Source organism: Muntiacus reevesi, chromosome X (assembly GCF_963930625.1).
Source record: "Muntiacus reevesi chromosome X, mMunRee1.1, whole genome shotgun sequence".
NCBI classification, from domain to species: domain Eukaryota; kingdom Metazoa; phylum Chordata; class Mammalia; order Artiodactyla; family Cervidae; genus Muntiacus; species Muntiacus reevesi.
Window position 1 is genome coordinate 60970827 of NC_089271.1, and position 23611 is coordinate 60994437.

The window sequence follows — 23611 nt, forward strand, 5'->3', positions numbered from 1 at the left end:
ACTTTCTAGCTCTATGACCTTGAGCAAGTTATTTCACTGCTCTGTGCTTCGGTTTCCTAATCTGTGAAAACAAAAAAGTACCTACCACTTAAATGTACTATGAGGATTTAATGAGGTATTTGTAAAAGCACCTTTTTTACCATCTGAGCCACCAGGAGACCCGGGTTCGATCCCTGGGTCCAGGAAGACTCCCTGGAGAAGGAAATGGCAACCCACTCCAGTATTCTTGCCTGGGAAATTCCATGGACAGAGGAGCCTGACGGGCTACAGTCCACGGGGTCGCAAAGAGTCAGACACGACTTAACGATTAACATTTTCACTTTTTGTAAAAGCACCTGACACAGAGCATGTGCTCATAAGTGTTTCTTCCCTTCCTTTGGTTTGGTAGAATATGTTTACTAAGGACAAGTGAGATACACAGAGGCCAGCCCTATCCTTCAGACTAGTATCAAATTAGAGGCCTCTAGATACCATGCCCCCCAAACAAAAATAAGACCCGAAGAACATTAAGTAAAGCTGCTGTCTGCCTGCCAAATGCATAGCTGATCCTCTTGGTCCATGGGCATGTTTGAGGGAGTCATACCTCTATGCCAGGCTTGTCATAATCTGTTCTTTTTGTGATCAGAAGCAGTCATTTGCAAGACTGCTGGCCTGAGGAATGGTTTCTCTTTGTGGAGCTAATTAATCCATGAAGTACTTTGAACTTTGCTCCCTCCTGCACAAATCCCCTCTCCCCATCCTTCTCCTAGCTAACCTCTCCTCCTGCCGGCCTCAACTTTGAACATTAATTCTGCAGGGACCCTTTCCTGACTATCAAACTAGGCCGAGTAGCTATATACTTTCCCGGAGCACTTTGCACATCGACAAGTAATGAAAGGATTACGCGTTTCTGTATATAGACTGTTTTCCCTGCTAGACTGGAAGCTCCTGAGGGAGAGACGGGGCCTGATTTTTTCACCTCTATCACCCCAGCATTTAGCATAGCGCCTGGCACATGGTATGTGCTCAGAATAATTGTTGACTGACTAGATGATGCCTGTAGCCCCCCTCAGTCTTAGGATTCTAGTGTCACACAGGCAGGCTATTCCCCTGTAACCCCCAATGGCAAGGCCACGGCTGACTAGCCAGAGTCCAGTCTGGGAAGGGTTTGAGATACCCTGAAATATGACATCTTCCCCCCTCCCCTCTTTCTCCTTTCTCATCACCATCGCCATTCAGCCTCTGCCACAGAGGAGAGAGAATTATCCAGTGATTCTAACAGCTCTTTGGGGTTCTGACATAGGAGAGCAAGCCAAGATAAACATAGCACCAGCTCTGTGTGTTTCAGATACCAGATCAAGGTCCTAAGTCCTGGGTAACAAAGATAAAGTCCTTAATTGCCCTGCCTGGCATACAGTCCCAGACTGGCAGATGTGTAGGAAAGGCCTAGATTGGGGAGTCATGATAGCTCAGGCTGTGACTGCCAGGAGAAATGTGGTTTCTGGAGTCAGAGGTCAAGAAGCTCCCCTCCCAGTGAGCGCTGAAGAAGAGTTCCAGAATGAACAGGAAGTTCAGCACAGAGCCAGCCGAGAGGCAGCCCTGAAGGAACCATCCATCAGAGGCTCAGATTGCAACTGCTCTTCTGTGTGTTGGCTTAAAAATCAAATTCCATTCTAGACAAATTTCCTTATTGCATGCAAGCTGCTCTAATTTCAAGAATGTCAAATACGCGGCCAAATGCAATTACACTTTAAGCACAGCACTCACTTGAAATATAGCACAAATTTCTAAACCAATTTTAATCACATTACAGAGAGGGCAGACATGCTTAGCAGTCTGAAATTCCACCTTATCCAGAGAGCCTCTCATGATTAGTTAGAAGAGTGGCCAAATTGTTGGCTCTGCCCTGCCTATTCTCCTGTTCGCTCTCTGCTGTCAGGTAAGCATTTACCCTTATTCTTATACATAATGTAGATGTGTTTGTCGATTATTCATTCTGTCCTGGTTACCTATTCACTAGGTTAATCACAGGAGCAGCCTTTCGGCTGTTTCTTTCTAGTTCCCCTCTGTGAGCCTAGGCCTGGCTTTGGATTCCATTCATGCAGCGTAGGCCCCAGCCCCGCTCCTGCCCAAATGTTTAGTAAGGATTCTTTGAGAATGAAAGTTCTCGGAGCCGTAGACCAGATCTGGTGGTGGCTGGGACTACATGTAGCAGCAAGTCCAAGCTCAGCCAGAATGTAGGCATAGGTGATTTCTGCCTGGACAGTGGGTCCAAGCACCTTAACTTCACTCTGGTCTGGGAGACTGGTACCCTCCTTGTGGGTCAGCATCACTTGAGATGCCTGTATATATATTTCTACCATGGAGTAGCTGGAGAAAGGACCATATGGGTGCTCTCTGTGATCCCCAGCCCAGTGCCAAGACCTGAAGGAACCACACTCAGGGGCCAGCTAATAGTAGGGAGACCAGAAGCTAGCTAGTTAGAGGGCCTGCAACTGACCTTTGGAGTTCTTCCAGGTGGAAAAATCTAGGCTGCTGATCTCTGGGTTGCCCCAAAGGCTTCAGAACCATCATTCAGGTGGGAAAGGATTCCAGGCTCCACATACAGCCTGAATCTCATGCTCGCTTGTTCTTGCTGGCTTGTGTATGTGTCTGTCTCTCATGTTCAGTCCCTATCTCCAACTCTGTGTGTGTGTGTGTGTGTGTGTGTGTGTGTGTGTGTGTATTAATACATAGATACTGTCTGTTTCTCCTTTCTCTCTTTTCCCTCTTTCTCAGTCCTTCTCTCTCCTCTTTCACTTCATTTCTATGTGTGTACATGTGTCTCTTTTGGTTTCTCTGTATCACTGTCTCTTAGTCTGTCTCTCACCTCTCTCCCTCTCTCTTCCACCCCCACTCACTCCTCTCTCTGTCTGCTCTTTCTGATTCTTGCTCTCTCATCTCTGTCTCTGTCTCTATCTCTCTGTCTCTCTTTCTTCACTGCTCACTTCACAGGCCCAGATACAGAAACACCACCTTTTCCCTTTGACAAACCTACACATTTCACTTAGAAATGAAGGGGAAGGAATCTGGCCCAAAGCACAGATCATGCCCAGTTAGGATGTTAAGCCCTTAACTCTTCTACTGGTATGTGTTGAGGCCACAGCGCTTGAGCTGCCACAGAAACTGCTGTCCTCCCAAAACCCGGCTAACTGGGATATTCATGCATTGGACAACTTCCTGGGGCTGGTAGAATCAGGTGGAGGAGTTGGGAGATGAAGCTAGACTTCATGGAGTAGATAACAGACTTTTTTAAAGTCTATATATCCCTGATGTGAGATTCTGAGATTTGATGCTTGTAACTTACTCGAAACTGAAATAATCACAGTATTTAATTCTGGGCTTCATACATTAAAGGGAACAAACCAGACTATGTCCAGAGAGGAGTGAGTAGAATGGAACAGGGAATCGAGGCCATATCACCATCTCACAGGTGACATGAATTACGGACCTACTGTGCAGACGCTGGACTAAGATGCATAGAATGATAAGGCACAGCTTCTTGCCTTCAAAGAGTGATTCAACCTAGAAATAGGAGTTTAATAATAATAATCCACACTCACCAACTGCTTCCAATATGTCTAACACTGTTGTAGATTTTTGCATGTATTATCTTGTTTAGTCCCCATTTACAGGTGAGAAAACTGAAACACAGAGAAGTTACACTTTGTGACAGTTTAATACCATGAAGATTTATTGAAAGAGGGCTCTCTAGCCTGGAGAAGAGAGGATTCATAGGTCTCTTGTTTTCAGACTTCTGTCAGAGCCCAAGAGAACAGATGTATGTGGCTCCAGAGGGCAGAGCTGGAACCCAGGAGTGGATGCACACTTGGACTCAACACAAGGGAAAAAAATCTGTCTTAGGAATCAGAGTGGTCCATGGCTAGAACAGGCTTCCCAGGGAGGAAGAGGGATGTCTAAGCAGAGGCTGCATGACCATTCAGGAAGGGAAGAGGGGGTGTGTGTCTAAAGGTCTCTTATAGTTGTGGCAGGCTGCACATCTCCATTTCCTGGCTGCACACTGGCTTAAAGACCCAAACATGATACTTTTAAAGTCCTCTGGGGATCCACACTTCTGTTGCCAAAGAGAAATGTGTCTCCCTCTGTACACAGGAAGCCCCTGTGGGCCGTTTGTGCTCATCTTCCTTCACACGTTTCCTAATTCTCTTACCCCACCTCAAGGAGTTTGGGCCATCCATGTGTTGCAAAGTGATACCACCCACAGTCTTTCCCCATAGTTTCCTACTCAGGCCCTGGGCTGATGTTGTTGCTGTGCAACTGCAGACCAAGAGTCAAGCAGTGACTTTTTCTCAATCAGGGGTCAGACCACAGCAGATGACCAATAGACCAGTCACCACAAGCCAGGTCCACATAGCCCAACAACCCTTATGCCTCATACATGGTGAACTGTGATCACCCATTTATTAAACCCAGGAGCTCTTCTGACTGCCAAGATAAATACTCTTGGCCTTCTTCTAAGTCAGGCCCAAAGCAGAGCATCTGGCAGTGGAGAAGATTGCTAGAAGTGGCCAGGCTTGTGAGGTGGTCTGGCATGGCCCTCAGGGTCATCCCTTTCATAGCCTTCAGCTCTGGTAGTGAAGGTCCAGACTGGTGAAGAGAGAGCAGCCAAGGCCCTTGCTTGGGAAGGCTACTCTGCTTGAAGCCAGAGAAGTCAAGGCACTGAGCTCCTGTCGGCAGGGAGGCTGTGACTGGGAGTCCTTCATGCCCTTCAGAAAGAGCTTCCATGGAGAGAAGCGCAGGCCTCAGAAGGTCCCTGCAGTTAAAGTCATAAAGTCATCCCCATGTTGCCCAACCATGTTACCCGAGGGCTTCCCACATGGCCCAGATTGTAAAGAATCTGCCTACAATGCAGGAGACCCGAGTTCGATCCCCAGGTCAGGAAGATCCCTTGAAGAAGGAAATGACTACCCACTCCAGTATGCTTGCCTGTCTTGCCTAGAGAAATTCATGGAATTCCGTGGACAGAGAAACCTACAGTTCATGGGGTTGCAAAGAGTCAGCATGACTGAGAAACTAAAACTTTCACTTTCCATGTTGCCTGAGAGAGCCAGGGAGCAAACGGTGGTGGGGGAAGACTCCTGAATGTAAGACCCTGGGCTCGTTCCCTGAAGGCCCAGATGCTTCACTAGGAAGAATGCCCTGAAAAGACTTTGTGGAGGGGGATTTTGAGGGGCCCTTCCCCTGTGGCCCTGTGCCCCCAACACAAGGTGCAACCCCTTGTTCCCCCAGTCCACATGATCTCAAAGAATCAGATGGGTGAAGACTAAATAAATAATATTCGTTCAGAGATATCAAGGGCAAACAGACGGTGGAGAAGTAGGGACTGGCCTCAGAACTAGTGGTGCCATAGGGCAGTGGATTTTCACATTCTGGAAATGGTTTCAGGCCATTATGAGGTGCTGAAGGGCAGGAAGCCTACCAGGGAAATCTCTTGGGGAATGCTGCCTACTTAGGTCAAGTGCGATATGCCAAGATAATACTTTCAGGTTGAACATTATATCATTGTACCAACTGCTACCCCCTAAGCTGGCGATAGGGGACTTGATTCTAGAAAGACCAGGGAATTGTCAGGTTAAAATAGAGGAGATGGTTTTGGATGAGTAGAAGTAGGAAGTACTCAGTCAGTTATGACCCAGGTCTAATACCTGAAACTTGTATGCCCTCAGCTATGGATAACTGCAGGCCACTGGGGTTCCAGTGGAGCTGCCACAGATTGGGAGGCTGAAGATGGAGATGTAATGAAGAGAATTCCTGGCTGAGGTGAGCTCCTACACCATGGGCAAGCCAGCAAATTTCCAGAGTGTAGCTGTTGCTCAGGCTGATGTCCAACAGAAAAGGGGATCCGAGAAGATGCCCCGAGCCAGGCAAGTCATGTGGTTTTTTGAGAGATTTAGGCTCTCCAGTGAGCTAAGCTTGGTCACCTGGTAAGCAGTCATGTCATTGTTGAGGTAGTTGACTGAGAGGTCCAGAACCTGAGGGTAACACAAGAACTGGAGTGCTCTGTCATTAGCCAGATGGTTATGGTCCAAGAGACTGGATGCCAGGGTAAGGGAGCTGAGCTGACAAAGTTGGTCAAGGGCTTCTGAGGCTAGAAGCTCCAGCTGGTTACCCCTAAGGTCCAAGCCTTGGTTGCACCATCCCCTCTAGGGCTTTCACAAGGTTGTGAGAAAGGTCGAGTTGTTCCACACTCTATGTTAGCCCTGCCAGAAAAGTTTGGAAGCCAAGACCCTGGCAAGAAACCCTCAGCCTGGCCGTCAGGGTGGAGGAGAGAAAAGAATATTCTGTGAACTAGACAAAGTAGGGTGGAGTTAGGAGAAAGAGCTAAACCCATTTACAGACACACACACACACACACACACACACACACACACACACACACACACACACAGGCACACAAGATCTTGAGCGCTTCCCTTGGCATTGTCACATGCATTACCTCACTCCAAGAAATAGGAGTGGTTGTTCCTACTTTATAGATAATGAAAGAAGCTCAGAGAAGTAAAGTGACCTGCCCAGTGTACAGGATTTTAACCCAAGTCTGGCTTACTCAAAACCTATGCCCTTTCCACTATTTATCTTGCCTCCTTGAGCGTATCTTTTTCTAGTTCAAAAAGCTCTTGTTCTCTATGGCAACAGGAAATTTGTTTCCATCCATGAATGAATCAGGCGATCCTACAGTACAATACAATCAATAGAGTCCTTGAATGTTAGGGCTGGAAGAGACCTTTGAGACTACTTCTCTCTGACTACACTCTCATTTTATAGCTGGAACAATGAAAGGCTCAGAGAGGGGAACAGGTTTGTCTAAGGCAACAGCAAACCTGAGTCTGAATCTGCCCACTCACCCTGTTCCCCAGGAACTCACCAAGTGGGGGCAAAGAAGAGAGAGAGGCAACAATGAATCCATGTATAGATTCCTTATACATGGATAGACACTGCCTTCCCCTGGTTACTCTTTTCATGGAGATGGGGCACCCATCCAGGACAGGAGAAACCTACTTCTAGCCTTTTCTCTTGGGAGAAAGGTCAACCAGGGAAGTTCTCCTCCCACCCCCCACCCCATGCCAATACCCCCCAAAATAACTTACTGAATAAAAACTCATCTTGGGATAAAAACACATGAGTCCAATTCCTGATTTCACCATTAACTAGCCTAACAATCTTGGGCAAATTCTGTTATTGCCTTGAGCCTCACTTTTCTCATCTGTAAAATAGTGATACTAATACCTCCCTCATAGAGTTGTTGTGGAGATACAATGCAATGACATCTATAAAGCACTCAACACAAAGTATCCACATATAAGTATTCATTTAGTCCCTTTCTTATCCACCACAAACTCGTATATTTTCACCCCTGAGTGGGCCAGAAAGACAAAAGTCCCCAGTATGGGGAAGATAGCCTTGGGACAAAGGGGCAGAATTTCTACTACTGCCTGTGAGGTGCAGAGACAGCAAGGCCAGAAGCAGTCTGAGTTCTAATTGGGCCTTGCAGTTGGGTTCCTTTAGTTTTCCTCCAAACCGTGAACCTGGGCTGGGCTTTGGGTAGTTTTAAATACTCCCATGCCAGGGCAGAAAGTGCTGATAAAAGATGGGAAAAGCAAGAACCAACAATTCGCCCTTTGGAAAGGTAATGCAGAGGAGGGGATGAAGGCAATTGAAAGTGAAAAGGAAATAGAGAAGTGCTGCACTTTCCTAACCTCTTGGAATGCCAGGGAATAAACAAACTGGTATACCTTCCTGGATTGGCCTATAAGTTTCCCTCCAGTCCTTGGGGACTGCTATCGGGAAACTCCTTAAGTGGAAGGGAAATGCAGGCTCCGAGCCTTTCACCAGCCTTTCAGCCCCTGTATCATGGGACTCTGGCTCTGAGATGGGAGGGAAGTCAGAGGGTGGGAGCCACGCTGAATCTGGGATAGGCCCCTACCACTTAGCGAGTAACGGGCTGGGTGGCCCTTCCTCCAGTCATTCAATTAGTACCAGGTACTGTGGGAAATAGACGAACCTCGTCTCACCTGTATTAAAAACAAAAACAACAACAACCTGTACCATAATTTCCTTCCCTGGCCCTAGCATTCCTTCTTTTTTCAGGCAAGCTTTTAGAAAAACTTGATTGTTGATTTCTTCCTCTGAAAAGAATCCATACTTTTCATCTGTTGGTCTCCATCCCCACTACAATTTCTCTCATCTGAGCCCAGCTTTTCTCTCACCTCCCTCCAGTCTCTGCCCTTCTTCAAAGTAGCTGAATCTCCAAGCCAGTAAGTGTAACCATCCATTTCCTTGCTTTAAACTCTTTGATGGCTCCCCACTGCATGCCAGATTAGGTTCCAGTCTCCTTCTCCATGAGGCCCTTTGTGATCTGGCCCCTGTCTTTATTTCTTGTCACTTCCCCACAAAAAACAATCATTCAATCTTACTTCACTTACAGGTACTCTGGGATATACACATATTGTTTCATGCCTCTGTCTATTTGTACCTATCATTCTTTCTTGCTGGGATTCTCTTTCCAGCTTGATTGTTTGGCATATTTTGACCTGACCTATGAGCTACAGCTGAAACATGGTCTCTTATGTGAAGTCTTCCTTGATCTCCCACCTTCTCTTGGCTTCAGTCTTCTAGTCACTTAAGTGACACCCTACTAACACTCCCTAGTCAGTTCTTGTCAAGTCTGGTCTTATTTATCCCCATCCCTGACCCTGATTTTTCTTCATTTGAGCATTCTTCCATACCAGGCACTCTGCTAATATTGTATACTTACAGCATTATCCCATTAAGTCTCTCTACCACCCTGTGAGTTTGAAACCATTATTATCCTCATTTTATAGCTGAGAAAACTAAGGCTTGAAGAATCTGGGTCAGTTACCCAATATTACCCAGGATACAGGGTTAAAAAGGGTTAATACAGTGGAGATCCAAACCCAGGCTGATTCAAAAGGCTTCGCCCTGGCACTAAAAGCACCTAGCCTTTACCCCTTTAAGGAGTGTAGTAATATCCCTTAAGGCAGAGACTTGCTGAAGCTGGGCAGAAGTGGAGATAAAATATCTTTAGGTCCCTATATCCTGATGTCCTAGAGGCTGCAGACAATGACCTTGGAGCAGCCCAGTGCCTAGTATCTGCGGCTTCTGGAAAGAAACTAGTACCTTTCTTAGGAGAAAAAGATGCAAGGCTTCAGGCATTAATGCTGCCTGCTTCAACAGCTCACACAAAATCCCCTGGCCCAGACTTGACAGAGAAGGTCAAACAGTCCTGGGCAAGACTGACAGCCGGCAGGGAAAAATCAAGGGGGAGTGGCAGGGGGGGGGGGGGCGAGCAAATGAAGCCAGAGTTCAGGCTCCAACTGCCACCTGGTGGTCAATCTTAGAGAGGCAAATGGATGGGGCTGGCTGGGGTTCTGTCTTGGCACGTGCCACGAGGCAGAAAGACTGCTGGTCCTGGCTCACAGCATTCTTTCACTCATTCATTCATCTATCTACCCACTCATTTCTTCATTCATTTGACAAAGGTGTCTTGTACTAGGCACAGTTTTGCTGTTGTTTTTCAGCTGCTAACTAACTGAAACTTAGCAGTTGCTAAGTCGTGTCCAACTCTTTGTGACCCCGTGGACTGCAGCACACCAGGCTCTTCTGTCTTCCACTATCTCCCAGAGATTGCTCAAATTCATGTCCATTGAGTTGGTGATGTTATGACTCAATGGTAAAGAATCAGCCTCCCAATGCAGAAGATGTAATTTTGATCCCTGGGTCTGGGAGATCCCCTTGAGAAGGAAATGGCAACCCATTTCAGTATTCTTGCCTGGAAAGTCTCAAGGACAGAGGAGCCTGGCAGGCTACAGTCCATGAGGTCACAAAAGAGTTGGACACCACTTAGGAACTAAACAACAACAATAGGCACAGTTTAGGCACTGGGAGTATAGCAGTGAACAAAACAAAAATGCCTGCTGTCATTGAGCTCATAGTTTAGTGGTAGGAGACAGACAAAAAATAAATAAGTAGATGACATTGAGTATTAATTAGATGGTGGTGAAAAAAGAAAAGTGAAAGTCTCTCAGTCATTCCCGACTCTCTGCGACCCCATGAACTATATGGTCCATGGAATTCTCCAGGCCAGAATACTGGAGTGGGTAGCTGTTCCCTTCTCCGGGGGAATCTTCCCCACCCAGGAATCAAACCCAGGTCTCCCTCATTGCGGGCAGATTCTTCACTAGCTGAGCCACCAGGGAAACCCAAGAAAACTGGAGTGGGTAGCCTATCCCTTCTCCAGGGGATCTTCCTGACCCAGGAATTGAACCAGGGTCTCCTGCATTGCAGGCAGATTCTTTACCAGCTGAGCTACCAGAATGGTGATGAATGCTATGGTGAAAACACAGGCAAAGGGGAGAGGCAAAGGCTTTGCCATTTTAAATAAAGTCTCACTGAGAAGATGAAACTTCAGAAAAGACTTAAAGGAGGTAAGGGAGGTAGCAACAGAGATGTCTGTGGAAAGGTTTTGAGATAAGGAAATAGCCCAGGAAAGATTCTACTACTGCTGCTGCTGCTGCTAAGTCGCTTCAGTCGTGTCCGACTCTGTGCAACCCCACAGACAGCAGCCCACTAGGCTCCCCTGTCCCTGAGATTCTCCAGGCAAGAACACTGGAGCGGGTTGCCATTTCCTTCTCCAGTGCATGAAAGTGAAAAGTGAAAGTGAAGTTGCTCAGTCGTGTCGGACTCTTAGCGACCCCATGGACTGCAGCCTACCAGGTTCCTCTGTCCATGGGATTTTCCAGGCAAGAATACTGGAGTGGGGTACCATTGCCTTCTCTGAGGAAAGATTCTAAGGTAGGAGCATATGTGATGTGACTGAGGGGCAGTCAGGAGGTCAGTGTGGCTGGAGCAGAGTGAATAAGGGGAGGAGTAATGGGAGATAAGGGGTTTCACTTATCACTAAGGTGGCTCAGTGATAAAGAATCCACCTGCAATGCAGGAGACGTGGGTTCAATCCCTGGGTCAGGTCAGGAAGATTCCCCTGGAGAAGGGAATGACTACCCACTCCAGTATTCTTGCCTGGGAAATCCCATGGGCAGAGGCACCTGGTGGGCTACAGTCCATGGGCATCACAAAAGTCAGACATGACTTAATGAGTAAACCACCACCAACAACAATAGGAGATAAACATGGAGAGGTAAAGAATCTGCCTGCAATGTGGGAGACCTGAGTTTGATCCCTGGGTTGGGAAGATCCCCTGGAGAAGGGAAAGGCTACCCACTCCAGCATTCTAGTCTGGAGAATTCCATAAAGTGTATAGTCCATGGGGTAGGAAAGAGCCAGACACGACTGAGCGACTTTCACTTACTCACATACTCACTTATGGAGAGGTAGGCGGGATTAGGTCGGGTGGGGCTCTGAAGATCTGTTTTATATACCGAGTGAGATGGGAGACCATGGAAGGGTAAGTGGCCCAGGATCACCCAAGCTAGCAAGTGGCACTAGGCATTCTATCTTGAAAGCTGGTGCTCTGCAGTACTGACAGGGATAGACACATAGACCGGTGGAAAAAAAGAACCCAGAAATAGACCCACACAAATCTTCCCAACTGAGTTTTGACGAAGGTACAAAGCAACTCAATGGAGGAAGGATAGTCTTTCCAACAAATGATAGTAGAGCAATTGAAGAACCATAGGGGAAAAAAATGAATCCCAACTTTATAAAAAAAAAATGGATTACAGACTTAAATGTAAAACATAAAATTATAAAACTCTTAGGAAAAATAGGAGAATATCTTTAGGACATGTTTGAGTCTAGGCAAAGAGTTTTTAGGCTTGACAATAAAAGCACAATACATAAAAGTAAAAAATGATAAATTGGACCTCATCAAAATTAAACATTTTGCTATGTGAAAGACATGTTTGATTCACACAAAAAGACATGAATATTCATGGCAGCCTTATTCATAGTAGCCAAAAACTGAAACAATCCAGATGTCCTTCATCAGGTGAACAGTTAAACAAACTGATACATCCATACCATGGGATACTTATTATTCAGCAGTAAAAACAATGAACTCCTGATATAGGCAACAACTTGAATGAACCTCCAGAGAATTATGCTGAGTGAAAAAAGCCAATTCTAAAAGGTTACATACTATGTGATTCCATTTTATAAAATTCTTGAAATAACAAAATTATAGACATGGAGAATAGATTTATGATCACCAGGGACTAAGAATGAAGGGAGGGAAGTAGGTTATAAAAGGACAACACAAGGAATTCCTTGTGATGATTGAACAGCTCTGTGTCTTGATGCAGGCTGGGGATACATGAATCTCTACATTTGATAAAATTGCATTAGAACTACACACACACACACAGCACACACACAGATGAGTTCATGTGAAATCTGAATAAGCTCTGTGAATTGTATCAGTGTCCATTGACTGGTTTTGATAATGTATTGTAGTTAGAGAGGATGTCAACATTGGCAGAGGTAGGGTAAAGGAGGTATAAGACCTCCCTGCAGCTTCCTGTGAATTACTTCAAAGTAGAGACTGCAAAACAAACAAAAACCTTAGAAGAAAACATTCAAGATTCTAAACAATAACTTCAGAGTATTTGATCAAAAAGTTTGAAAATCTCCACTATGTCAGTTTTAAAAAAAAAAAAAAAAAAAAAAACACCTTAACAGATTTAATAGCATTGATACCCAAAAAAGTCAGTTCCTCAAGAAAAGATCAGAACTACTTATGATCTGACATTAATAAGGGGATAGTCAAGATGAGGATTAGTCTAATACTCTTATTTTACAGATGGGGGAAATGAGGCTCAGAGACAGGAGGCTACTTGCCAAGGTCATACAGCAAAGAAGAAGGATAGAATTAAATCCTCTTGGTTCCCAGTTTTAGAGAGGATGATAAGAGGCTCAGCAGGGGAAACAAGGTTAAGTGCCTCCCTCTCTGTGGGCCTCTCTTCCTTAAACTCTAACTTAAAATGGCTGATTTGAGTATGTAAAGTGCCTAGCCCAGTGCCTGGCACCTAATTGGTATTCTATAAACTGTAGTTTCCTTACTCCCTTTGTTGAGAGGGGGGGCACCGTGCCTTCTTTCAAAGCCAGAGGGAAAGAGACAAAGATTGCAGCCACAGCAGGGAGTCACCCTCACCTTCCTTCCAGTTCCCCCTGATTTCTAGACCTCTAGTAGGGATTGATCCTGGTTATGTCCTGGGGGTAGGGTTGAGGGTCACCATGGAGATGCCTGAGAGGATGGGGACAAGATTTCTGTTTCTATGGTGACTGCCTAAAAGGCAGGATGTGATTTGGAAGAAAGGTTAGGGAGCATAGAGTTCTTTCCATGGAGATGGGGTGGGGGCTCTCTGAGCCTCATCTAGGGATGGAGGTAGGGGAATTAGAGAAATGAAGCCACTCATCTCCATGGCAACAGATGGGGAAGGGGTGGAGTCACCCAAGGAACAGCGGGTGGTAAAGCTTTCTATCATGCTAGAAAGCTGCTAGGAGTTCACTTAGAGCTATTTAAATGTTTTAAATGTTTCTCCATATACCACCTAAATTCATCTCTCATATCACCAGTATGCCTCCACACTTTGGAAAGATTGACTAGTATATCTACTGTAGTCTCTTTCAGAGCTACTGTGTGGGGGGCAGTTAAGACATTATCTAAGTTTTTTGGAAATAAGTGCTATACAAATGGGCATGCAGTAGCTCCTGCTTGCCTTGCAATCCATGGAAGCAGGGTTTTTTTTCTGTTTCATTCACTCCAGCACCTCGAACAATGTCTTGCACATCCACACATCCAATGAATGCTTGTTGAATAAATTAATTACCTACCTCTCATTGCCTCCAACTGTAAGTTCCAATAATATTGAAATACTTCAAGTTCCCTACACATCCTGTCACTATTCAAGACTCAAGTTGGCATCGTCTCTTTTGAGAGTCCATCTATGAACCCTTTGAATAAGTTTCCCTTCTGGGTGTTTCTGTCATACCTACTATGTATCACTATAAAATCATATACCACTTTACACTGAGTTATTGTCTCTCTCCCTCACCTAGCAGTTAGAGCCCAGCAGCTAGCGCAGTGGCTGGCACATAATAGGTCCTTAATAAGTATTGAAGTAAACCGAATGCCTCCCTATTGCTTACAGCACATCGAGTTCTACGCATTTCTGGCTGACTCTGCATCCTCCATAATGTGGGTCAGCCTACTGATGCAACCTTACGTCCTTTTACTTTTTAGCACAACCTGTAACATGTCCATTTCCCCTTTCCTTCTTCCCTAGGGATGTAATTTCCCCCTTCTTTTGTAGTGTAGGATAGTGGTTAAAAACAGATAGTATCTGGCTTCAGTGGAGTTGGGTTCAAATTCTATGATAAGGGAACACTACTGAGCCAGTTACTTTAATTTCTCTGAGCCACAATTTCCCCATCTGTAAAATTAGGACATGCTGCTGCTGTTGCTGCTAAGTCGCTTCAGTCGTGTCCAACTCTGTGCGACCCCATAGACGGCAGCCCACCAGGCTCCCCCGTCCCCGGGATTCTCCAGGCAAGAACACTGGAGTGGGTTGCCATTTCCTTCTCCAATGCATGAAAGTGAAAAGTGAAAGTGAAGTCGCTCAGTTGTGTCCGACTCTTCGCGACCCCATGGACTGCAGCCTACCAGGCTCCTCCGTCCATGGGATTTTCCAGGCAAGAGTACTGGAGTGGGGTGCCATTGCCTTTTCCACAATAAGGACATAGCAACACCTATTTCTTATGGCAGTTGTAAGGATTCATTGAGAAAATACATATAAAACACTTAGCACAGTCACGTGGCAGTAAATGAGCACTCAGAGAAGGTAAGGTTTTTATTGTTTTGTAATTCATTTAACATTGAGTCCCTACTTAACAGGTATCACGTGCTGTGCTGAGGTAAACAAAGTTGAATGAGACCCTCTCCCTGACCTCAGGCTAGTGAAACACGGCTGTGGATAAAGAAAACCAGAGTCCAATACTATCATAGGGAGAGAATAGGAGGAGGGCACCTCACCTGCAGGTGAAAGATCAAGAAATGCTTCCTTCAGTTAAGTTGTCAGTACTAAAGAAAAATTTGCCAGGCAGACAAGGGAGAGAAGGATGCTAACGGCAGAAGGCACCACCCATGTAAATACATGAAGGCCTAAGAGGATGTGATAGTGTTAGAGAATCAGGAGAGTCTACTGAAGGTGGAGCTTAGGATCCATGGGTGAACAGAATGAAAAGGATATCAGCAGCAGAGATATCAGAAAGTCAGGGATGGAGTTTGACCTTTAACAGGATGTGCCTTCCACAACCCCCACCCCTCAGAGCTAAAGTTATTCCTTACATTCTTACCAAATTCCTATTTGATTATTTGTGACTATTTGTTTACTGGTCTTTTCCATTGAATTATGGACCCCTTAAGGGCTCAAATCCAGTGTCTTGTTCTTTGAATTCTCAGTGTCTAGAATTCGGGTGGGCTTCCCTGGTGGCTCAGATGGTAAAAAATCTGCCTTCAATGCAGGGGACCCAGGTTTGATTCCTGGATCAGGAAGGTCCTCTGGAGAAGGGAATGGCAACCCACTCCAGTATTCTTGCCTGGGAAATCCCATGGACAGAGGAGCCTGGTAGGCTACAGTCCATGGGGTCACAAACAGTAGGACATGACTAAACAACTAACACACACACACACACATATACAGGATTCAGGTAGCACATAACACATGTAGAAAGAAGGAAGGAAGGGACTTCTACAAGGTCACACAGATACTCAGTCACAGGGGTAGGTCTCAAATATCGGTCTCCAGGGTGTTTTTAACTGCTGTACCACATTCCTCAGAGTTGGATATAAAAGTAGGAATTTCAACCTTTCATTTAATTACGTCTTCATCTTACTGGAGTTCTTCCTTTCATGGCTCAGTGAACATCTAGCTACAGTCAGGCAAATTCAGACCTCAGAAATACTTAGTGAAGATAGTTTGAACACTAAGCATTAAGTCATTATTCCATAAATAATTTTTGGCAAATTACAACCTACTCTTGACTTTACGCTGCTCACAATTTGATCTCATCTAGTGTTATTGCTGGCATTACAGGTACGAATATCAGTGGACTATTATTGACTCAAGACAAAACAGCAGTAGATCAAAGATATAAATTGCCAAGTGCCCCAATTCAGACAGGCAGGAAAAGGCCTACTATAACATTTCTCTCATGACTCACAAATTTTATCTAAGATAACAAATTAGTGTTGATTCAAACATGACAAATGAACATCCATCATTTCAAACAGGGAGTCACAACTGGGAATACTTTAAAAGTTCATCTCTTTTCTATATTCATTTATAGATTACTTAAAATGCTTCCTACTATTTTCCTGGACTCTAGTTTCTCCCGATTTCAACTTACTCTATATACTGTTGCCCAGTTAGTCATCTTAGCTCTGTGACTTCGGGCAAGTTACCTAACTTCTCAAGGTCTCGGTTTCTTCATCTGCTAAATGAGGGGGCTATGCTATTAGTAGATTAGTGCTTTTTAAACTGTGTTACTTGGAGTCCTTGAGTTCCCTCAGGCTTCCATGATGGTTCTAGTGGTAAAGAACCCACCTGCCAATGCAGGTAGATATAAGAGACGTGGGTTCAATCCCTGGGTCAGGAAGATCCCCTGGAGGAGGGCATGCAACCCACTCCAGTATTCTTGCCTGGAGAGTCACATGGACAGAGGAGCCTGGGGAGCTACCATCCATAGAGTCACACAGAGTTGGACACAACTGAAGCAACTTAGCACACACACATGAACTTGAGTCCCTCAGAGGTGCTTTGGGGCCTTAGGTGCCACTGCACAAGTTGGGGAAAAGATGGGTTAAGTTGGCAGGCTTCTGTGTTTCCACTTCAAATATAGCAACCCTTTTAGAAATTATGGTCCTGTCTAAAATTTGGTTCAGAAAAAGAGTTCTGCTACTACACAAAGTTTAATATTACATTTACAAGATTTCTAAGGGCCCTTATAGATCCCCTAAACTGGGATTTAAAAAAAAATCTCCCACACACAACAGGGATTTAATGTGATAAAATGTTTACACACAGAAACACAATAAACAGCTCATTATTAGTATTAATTTTTTTTCTAACCACTTTTTAATCTTGGTATTATCTCAAAATAAGATGCAATGCAATACTTAAAATGATGATGTGAATATATCATATGCACTTTGAAAGTGATTGGCAATTCTCCTGCCATATGACCCAGCAATACCACTTCTGGGCATACACACCGAGGAAACCAGATCTGAAAGAGACACGTGCACCCCAATGTTCATCGCAGCACTGTTTATAATAGCCAGGACATGGAAGCAACCTAGATGCCCATCAGCAGATGAATGAATAAGGAAGCTGTGGTACATATACACCATGGAATATTACTCAGCCGTTAAAAAGAATTCATTTGAATCAGTTCTAATGAGATGGATGAAACTGGAGCCCATTATACAGAGTGAAGTAAGCCAGAAAGATAAAGAACATTACAGCATACTAACACATATATATGGGATTTAGAAAGATGGTAATGATAACCCTATATGCAAAACAGAAAAAGAGACACAGATGCACAGAACAGACTTTTGAACTCTGTGGGAGAAGGTGAGGGTGGGATGTTTCAAAAGAACAGCATGTATATTATCTATGGTGAAACAGATCACTAGTCCGGGTGAGATGCATGAGACGAGTGCTCGGGCCTGGTGCACTGGGAGGACCCAGAGGAGTCGGGTGGAGAGGGAGGTGGGAGGGGGGATTGGGATGGGGAATACGTGTAACTCTATGGCTGATTCATGTCAATGTATGACAAAACCCACTGAAATGTTGTGAAGTAATTGGCCTCCAACTAATAAAATAAAATAAAAAAAAAAGAAAGTGATTGGCAATTCTCATGAAGACTATTTTGAAAGCCATAGAAAAATGGCTTACAAAGTTCAAGACCAAATTCAAATTCTATAAATTTTTTTCTCTTAGGCAACAGTAAATCTATGTCTTAATCCAAACAAATATGCAGGAACGAATTATCTTTAGTCTCACAATTACTGTGTCTAAGTCTCCTTCACAAGTACAGTATCTTTCTTTGTATTCTTGGCCAAGGCAGACCCTGAAAGTTCAATTTACCAGGCTCATTAGAAGTGCCAGACAAATCAGACTGGTAATTCACCAGAGCTTCCTTTCCTCCTCAGCTTCTAAAGTGTGTTGCAAGGGGAGGCTTATTAGAATCACCTGGGGAGCTTTTTCAACTCACACTTATGCCCTTCTCCTTCTTGCCAAATACTCACTAGAGAAGGAAATGGCAACCCACTCCAGTATTCTTGCCTGGAGAATCCCAGGGACGGGGAAGCCTGGTGAGCTGCTGTCTATGGGGTCACACAGAGTCGGACATGACTGAAGCAACTTAGCAGCAGCAGCACTGGTTTAACTTGGGGCTTCATTCTGTCCCACATAAAAGGTCTCTCCATCTTTTAAAATCCTACTCAATTTAAGGTAGATGGAGTAAAAACACCTGAACTGAGAATACATTGGCTTTGACACAGCTGGTTGGGCAAGTCACGTCACTTATTTGATCTCAAGTTTTTTTTTCCTCTAATTTTTGAGATCCCCTTCCAACTTTGAAATTCTATGACTGCATGTCAGGTCAAAGAAGCTTTCAGACTACTCCTAGCACAGAATGACTTGTCATTTCTTGGGTTTCCAACAATCTGGGCAATACAACATATCCCCTAGTTATATACTGTCCTATATTGCCCTCTAGTTGTTTTCACATGAAAACTTTTTTCTTCTCAATGACAGTTTAAACTGTATTTAGTTAAAAATCTTATTTTCCATGGCAGGCAATATGCATTTTACTTAACTTAAATCTCCTAGGACAACTCAGGGTGTGTCCTAAGGTGAAATGAAGTGAAGTGAAAGTCTCCAGTCATGTCCGACTCTTTGTGACCCCATGCACTATACAGTCCATGAAATTCTCCAGGCCAGAATACTGGAGTGGGTAGCTGTTCCCTTCTCCAGGGGATCTTCCCAACCCAGGTCTCCCTCATTGCAGGCAGATTCTTTACCAGCTGAGCCACGAGGGAAGCCCAAGAAAACTGGAGTTGGTAGCCTTTCCCTTCTCCAGCAGATCTTCCTAACCCAGGAATCGAACCAGGGTCTCCTGCATTGCAGGCAGATTCTTCCAAGGAAATCCTAAGGTAATCAGAATATATTTATATTGATATGTTCAAAGCAATGAGATCCCTTCTTTCAAAGTCCTGGAATTATATTTTTACACCAATGCAGTAGAATGGGAAGGAGTGGGAGGTGGGAGGGAGGTTCAAGAGGGAAGGGACATATGTATACCTATGGCTGATTCATGTTGATGTATGGCAGAAATCAACACAATATTGTGAAGCAATTATCCTTAAATTAAAAATAAATAAATTTTAAAATAACAAAGAAATATAATGTGAGCCACAAAAGTGAACTTGATATGAAATTCTAAGTTTTCTAGTAGGCATATTTAAAAAGGGAAGACAAGTGAAATTAATTTTAATAATATATTTAACCCAAGATATACACAAAATATTAGCATTTCAACATGTAGTCAGTGTAAAAATGATTGAGATATTTTGTATCATTTTTTTATATTTTTTTCAAAATCCGGTGTATATTTTACACTACAGCACATCTCAATTCCAAATAGCCACATTCAAGTACTCAATAGCCCCATGTGGCAAGTGGCTACCGCATTGAACAACGCTGTTCTGCTTAACAGAGCTGCTTTCCAAACCGAACACTTATTTTTCTATTCATATGATGACATTGGGCACGTAATAAGTACCAGGCACTGGGCTAGCCAGAGGAGCGCAAAAATTAATCAGACTTATACTGGTAAGGGAGATAGATTTGTAAATCACTAGCTGTAATATAATGTGGTAGGTGTTCTGATAGAGATGCACCGAAAATTTTCATTTGGCAGGGGAAAGGGGCTCAAGGAAGTTTTCAGAGGAAGTGACTTTTGAAAACGTGTGTGTGTTTTTAGGAGGGGTGACTTTTGACTGTGTATGTGTGTAAAGGGGTGACAGTAACTTTTAACTGTGTGTGTGTGTGTGTGTGTGTGTGTGTGTGTGTGTGTGTGTGTGTGTGTGTAAGAGGGGTGACGTCACGGGGAAGAGGAAGGGCGAGGATTGGCCGGTAGGCAAAGCTCGAGCTGCTGGGTGGCCAGAAGCCGGAGGGGGGCGCTACTTACACTTCGCTCTCACGCGCGCAGACCTGCGAACCCGGCAAGCTGCGCGGAGTTCGGAGCCCCTGGCCGCCCTGGCCCCTGTGGCCAGGGAGCGCCTCACGAGGTAAGGCGCTCGCCTGGCCGGCTCCTGGAGTGCTCCTGCCTTCTCGCGCCCGCCCTGGCTCCGAATTCAGCCTTGTCACACCCGCTCCTCAGAGCCGATGGCACAGTCCGGGCCCGGGTCCGGGACGAGGAGATGGGCGAAAAGCAGCGCCTGGGGTTTGCTTTTTTATTTGCGTGTGTGTATCATTCACAGATGTCTACTAGTAATAGGCAGCAGGACAAAACGAGTCCATGGAAACGGTTGCTAGGCTGACTTAACAGCAGCCTACGGAAGTTTTCAGACGCTTAGGTAACAATGGAGCTACTGAACCAATGCAGCGCCCCTTCCGGTTTCTTCATCTCTCGCCTAGCTCAGCTTTCCCAGGGTTGCCTTTGACCCCGGAAGTGAGGCTTTCCGGGTTCCTCCCTCCCTAAGATGGCAGCAGCCGAAGACGAGTTACTGTTACCGCGGCTCCCTGAGCTGTTCGAAACCAGCAAGCAGCTTTTGGACGAACTGGAAATCGCAACTGAGCCCACCGGCTCCCGAATAATCCAAGATAAGGTGATCAAGGGACTGGATCTCCTGAAGAAGGCTGCTGAAATGTTGTCGGAGCTCGACTTGTTCAGGTATGGGCGAGAGGGTAGTAACCAACGGCAGAGGATGTAGGTAATGATGGTCACCAAGGGTGGAGCCATTGAGCCTGGGTGGAGGAGACCTTTAAAACTGGGAGCCTTTCTATCCTACCTCCCCCTGCGATCCTGTATACATCGTTTGCGTTCTCTACCTCTCTTCCAAGATAGTTAATTAACCACGACTCTCCTCCCTAGTTTCGATTATTTGCAGAGGCATTGGATGTGAGTGCTCAGCCACTTTCATTGAAGAAAGCCGGCAGCTGTTCCAGGTGCCGCCTCCCTTTGTCCCACCCCGATCCCAGCCCTCCCCTCCCCCAGGAAGCAAGGGCCGCAGTTGGAATGACTAGCCAGACTTCACAGCCTACTCTGCTCTTTGCAGCCAAAATGAAGATTTGGAGGAGATCGCGTCCACCGACCTGAAGTACCTGATGGTGCCAGCATTTCAAGGAGCGTTCGCCATGAAACAAGTCAATCCCAGCAAGCGTCTAGATCATTTGCAGTGGGCTCGAGAACACTTTTTAAACTACTTAATTCAGTGCCAGCACTATCATGTGGCAGAGTTTGAGCTGCCCAAAACCAAGACCAACTCAGCTGAAAATAACACTGCTAATTCCTCCATGGCCTATCCTAGCATCGTTGCTATGGCATCTCAGAGACAGGCTAAAATAGAGAGGTGGGTCATTTGAGGACTGCCTAATGGCAGTGCTATTGGGGAAGGGTGCATGTTTTTTTCTGGGGGGTGGGAAACAATGGTGTATGTACTCTTTGGGTTCTTATTGAGCACAGGCCCTGGTGAGAGCAAACTCTCAGTTTTTCAAGAAGCCTCTGTCTTGGTTGAAATGATCATACCTGTCAGACTCCTAGCACCTTATGGTTGCCAACAGCAACAATGTAGTTTTAGCAGTGTTTCCCAATCTCTCCCACATCACAGCATAGCGGTATTCACACAGTACAGTGTGGCACTCCATGGACTGTACAGTCCGTGGGGTCACAGAGTCGGACACGACTGAGCAACTTTCACTTCACTTCACTTCACAGTGGGGTAAGTATCTCTGAAAGGCACAAATATCTTATACCTGTAGTCCATTTTTGGTCCACTGATTGAGAAGCTCTGTTCTAACAATACTGGATCAGGTGTGTAACATCCTGAACTAATCTTAATACTGGCATAGCCTCATCATGTGAAAGTGCTCACAGTGTTTAGGAGCTATGCTCGGCAGTGGGGATTCAAACTGGGTATGGACATTTGTATGAATATGGGTGGTCTCTTCCTTGGAGGAGCATACAGTCTGGTGAGGAAAAGAAGCATAGAAATGATGTAAATTATAGAATGATGTGATAAGAAAATGTGTAAAGTATTGGGAGAGCGGAAAAAAAGGGCACCTAACCAAAGAGGGAGCAGGAGAGAAGAGAAGGCTTCCTGGCAGAGGTGACTCTGATGAGTTGTTTAAGGATGCATAGGAGTGTTATATAGAGGAAGAGGAAAGGATGGCTTTAGCCAGCAGAGATAATAGCAGTAGAACAGCTACAGGGGCATTAAAGACCACAGTGTCGGGGCGAAGAACAACTGTAAGCAATTAGATGATGCTGGAACACAAAGTGGGTGGTGAAGAGGGGGAAAGAATACTGAAAATTGTTGTAGGGTTCAAACCAGGAAGAGCTTGGGGTGTGAGGAAGGTGAAAGAACGTTCTGGGATCTTGGGAAGGGGGTTTGAATTCCAGCTCCAGCATTTGATCATTCTGACTTTGGATAGATTGCTTGGTCTCTCACTGCCTTAATTTCCCCAGGTGTAACACTGGATGATAATAGGTCCTATAAAGTAGTTAGGAAGATTAGAAGAGAAATGAATTTAAAAATCTCAGCACAGTGTCTGATACAGTAAGCACTCAGTCAACTATTGTTAGATCTTTTTGTGGCTAAGTATAGGTGGTGGAGTCAGAGACCTGGGTTTGAAACTCAGTTCTACTTATAAGCCATTGAACTTTGGGTCACTTGTGTAACCTGTCTGAGCTTCAGGTTTCCTCATATGTGAAGTATAAGTAACAATGGTACCTCTCTCATAGGGTTAAGAGGCATTAATAAAATAAACCATGTAAAACAGCTGGCACAGTATCTGACACATAGTAAATGTTCTATGTTAGCTACTATTAGGCCATGCTAAAGAGCTTGAACTTTGGTTGGTGACTTGGGATCCACTGGAGGCCCACCACTGCAAAGAGTAGGAAGGTCATATTTGCACTTTAACTTGCATAATCTGGCAGCAGTTAGGAAGCATTCTGAGGGAGAAGATTAGATCCAGTTAGGTCACAGAGGTGATGGAGGCCTTACTACCCCAATGGCAGAAGAGATGGGGGGATATATTTATTTATAGGGTTGAATCTGCAGAAAACCTGGTGATCAGTTGGTTTGGGCAGGTAGGGTAGAAGGAAGCAGCATGGTAGATGTCTATGTTTCTGATGTAGGTGGAAGTCTATGGAACTCATTGAGATGGGGAATAGAAGAGGAAGAATAGATAGGGGAGAGTATGAATTCTATATTGAGACATGTTGCATTTAAGGTGCCTAGAAGACATCCAAGTAGAGGTATCTGTAGCATGAAACTCAGGAGAGGCCTGGTCTAGACAGC

At 45.0% G+C, this 23611-nt stretch overlaps 1 protein-coding gene across 2 annotated transcripts in view; it reads left to right on the forward strand.

The window, feature by feature from the left end:
- Positions 1–20287: 20287 nt before the first annotated feature.
- IGBP1 (immunoglobulin binding protein 1) overlaps positions 20288–23611 on the forward strand; it is a 40855-nt gene continuing 37531 nt past the window's right edge. The window contains exons 1-2 of one of the 2 annotated variants that reach the window (XM_065914783.1): positions 20288–20979; positions 21365–21658. In XM_065914783.1, the coding sequence (XP_065770855.1) occupies positions 20789–20979; positions 21365–21658 (485 nt within the window). In that variant the 5' untranslated portion in view covers positions 20288–20788. The remainder of the gene's footprint in view (positions 20980–21364; positions 21659–23611) is intronic. The other variant, XM_065914782.1, reaches the window with a different exon arrangement.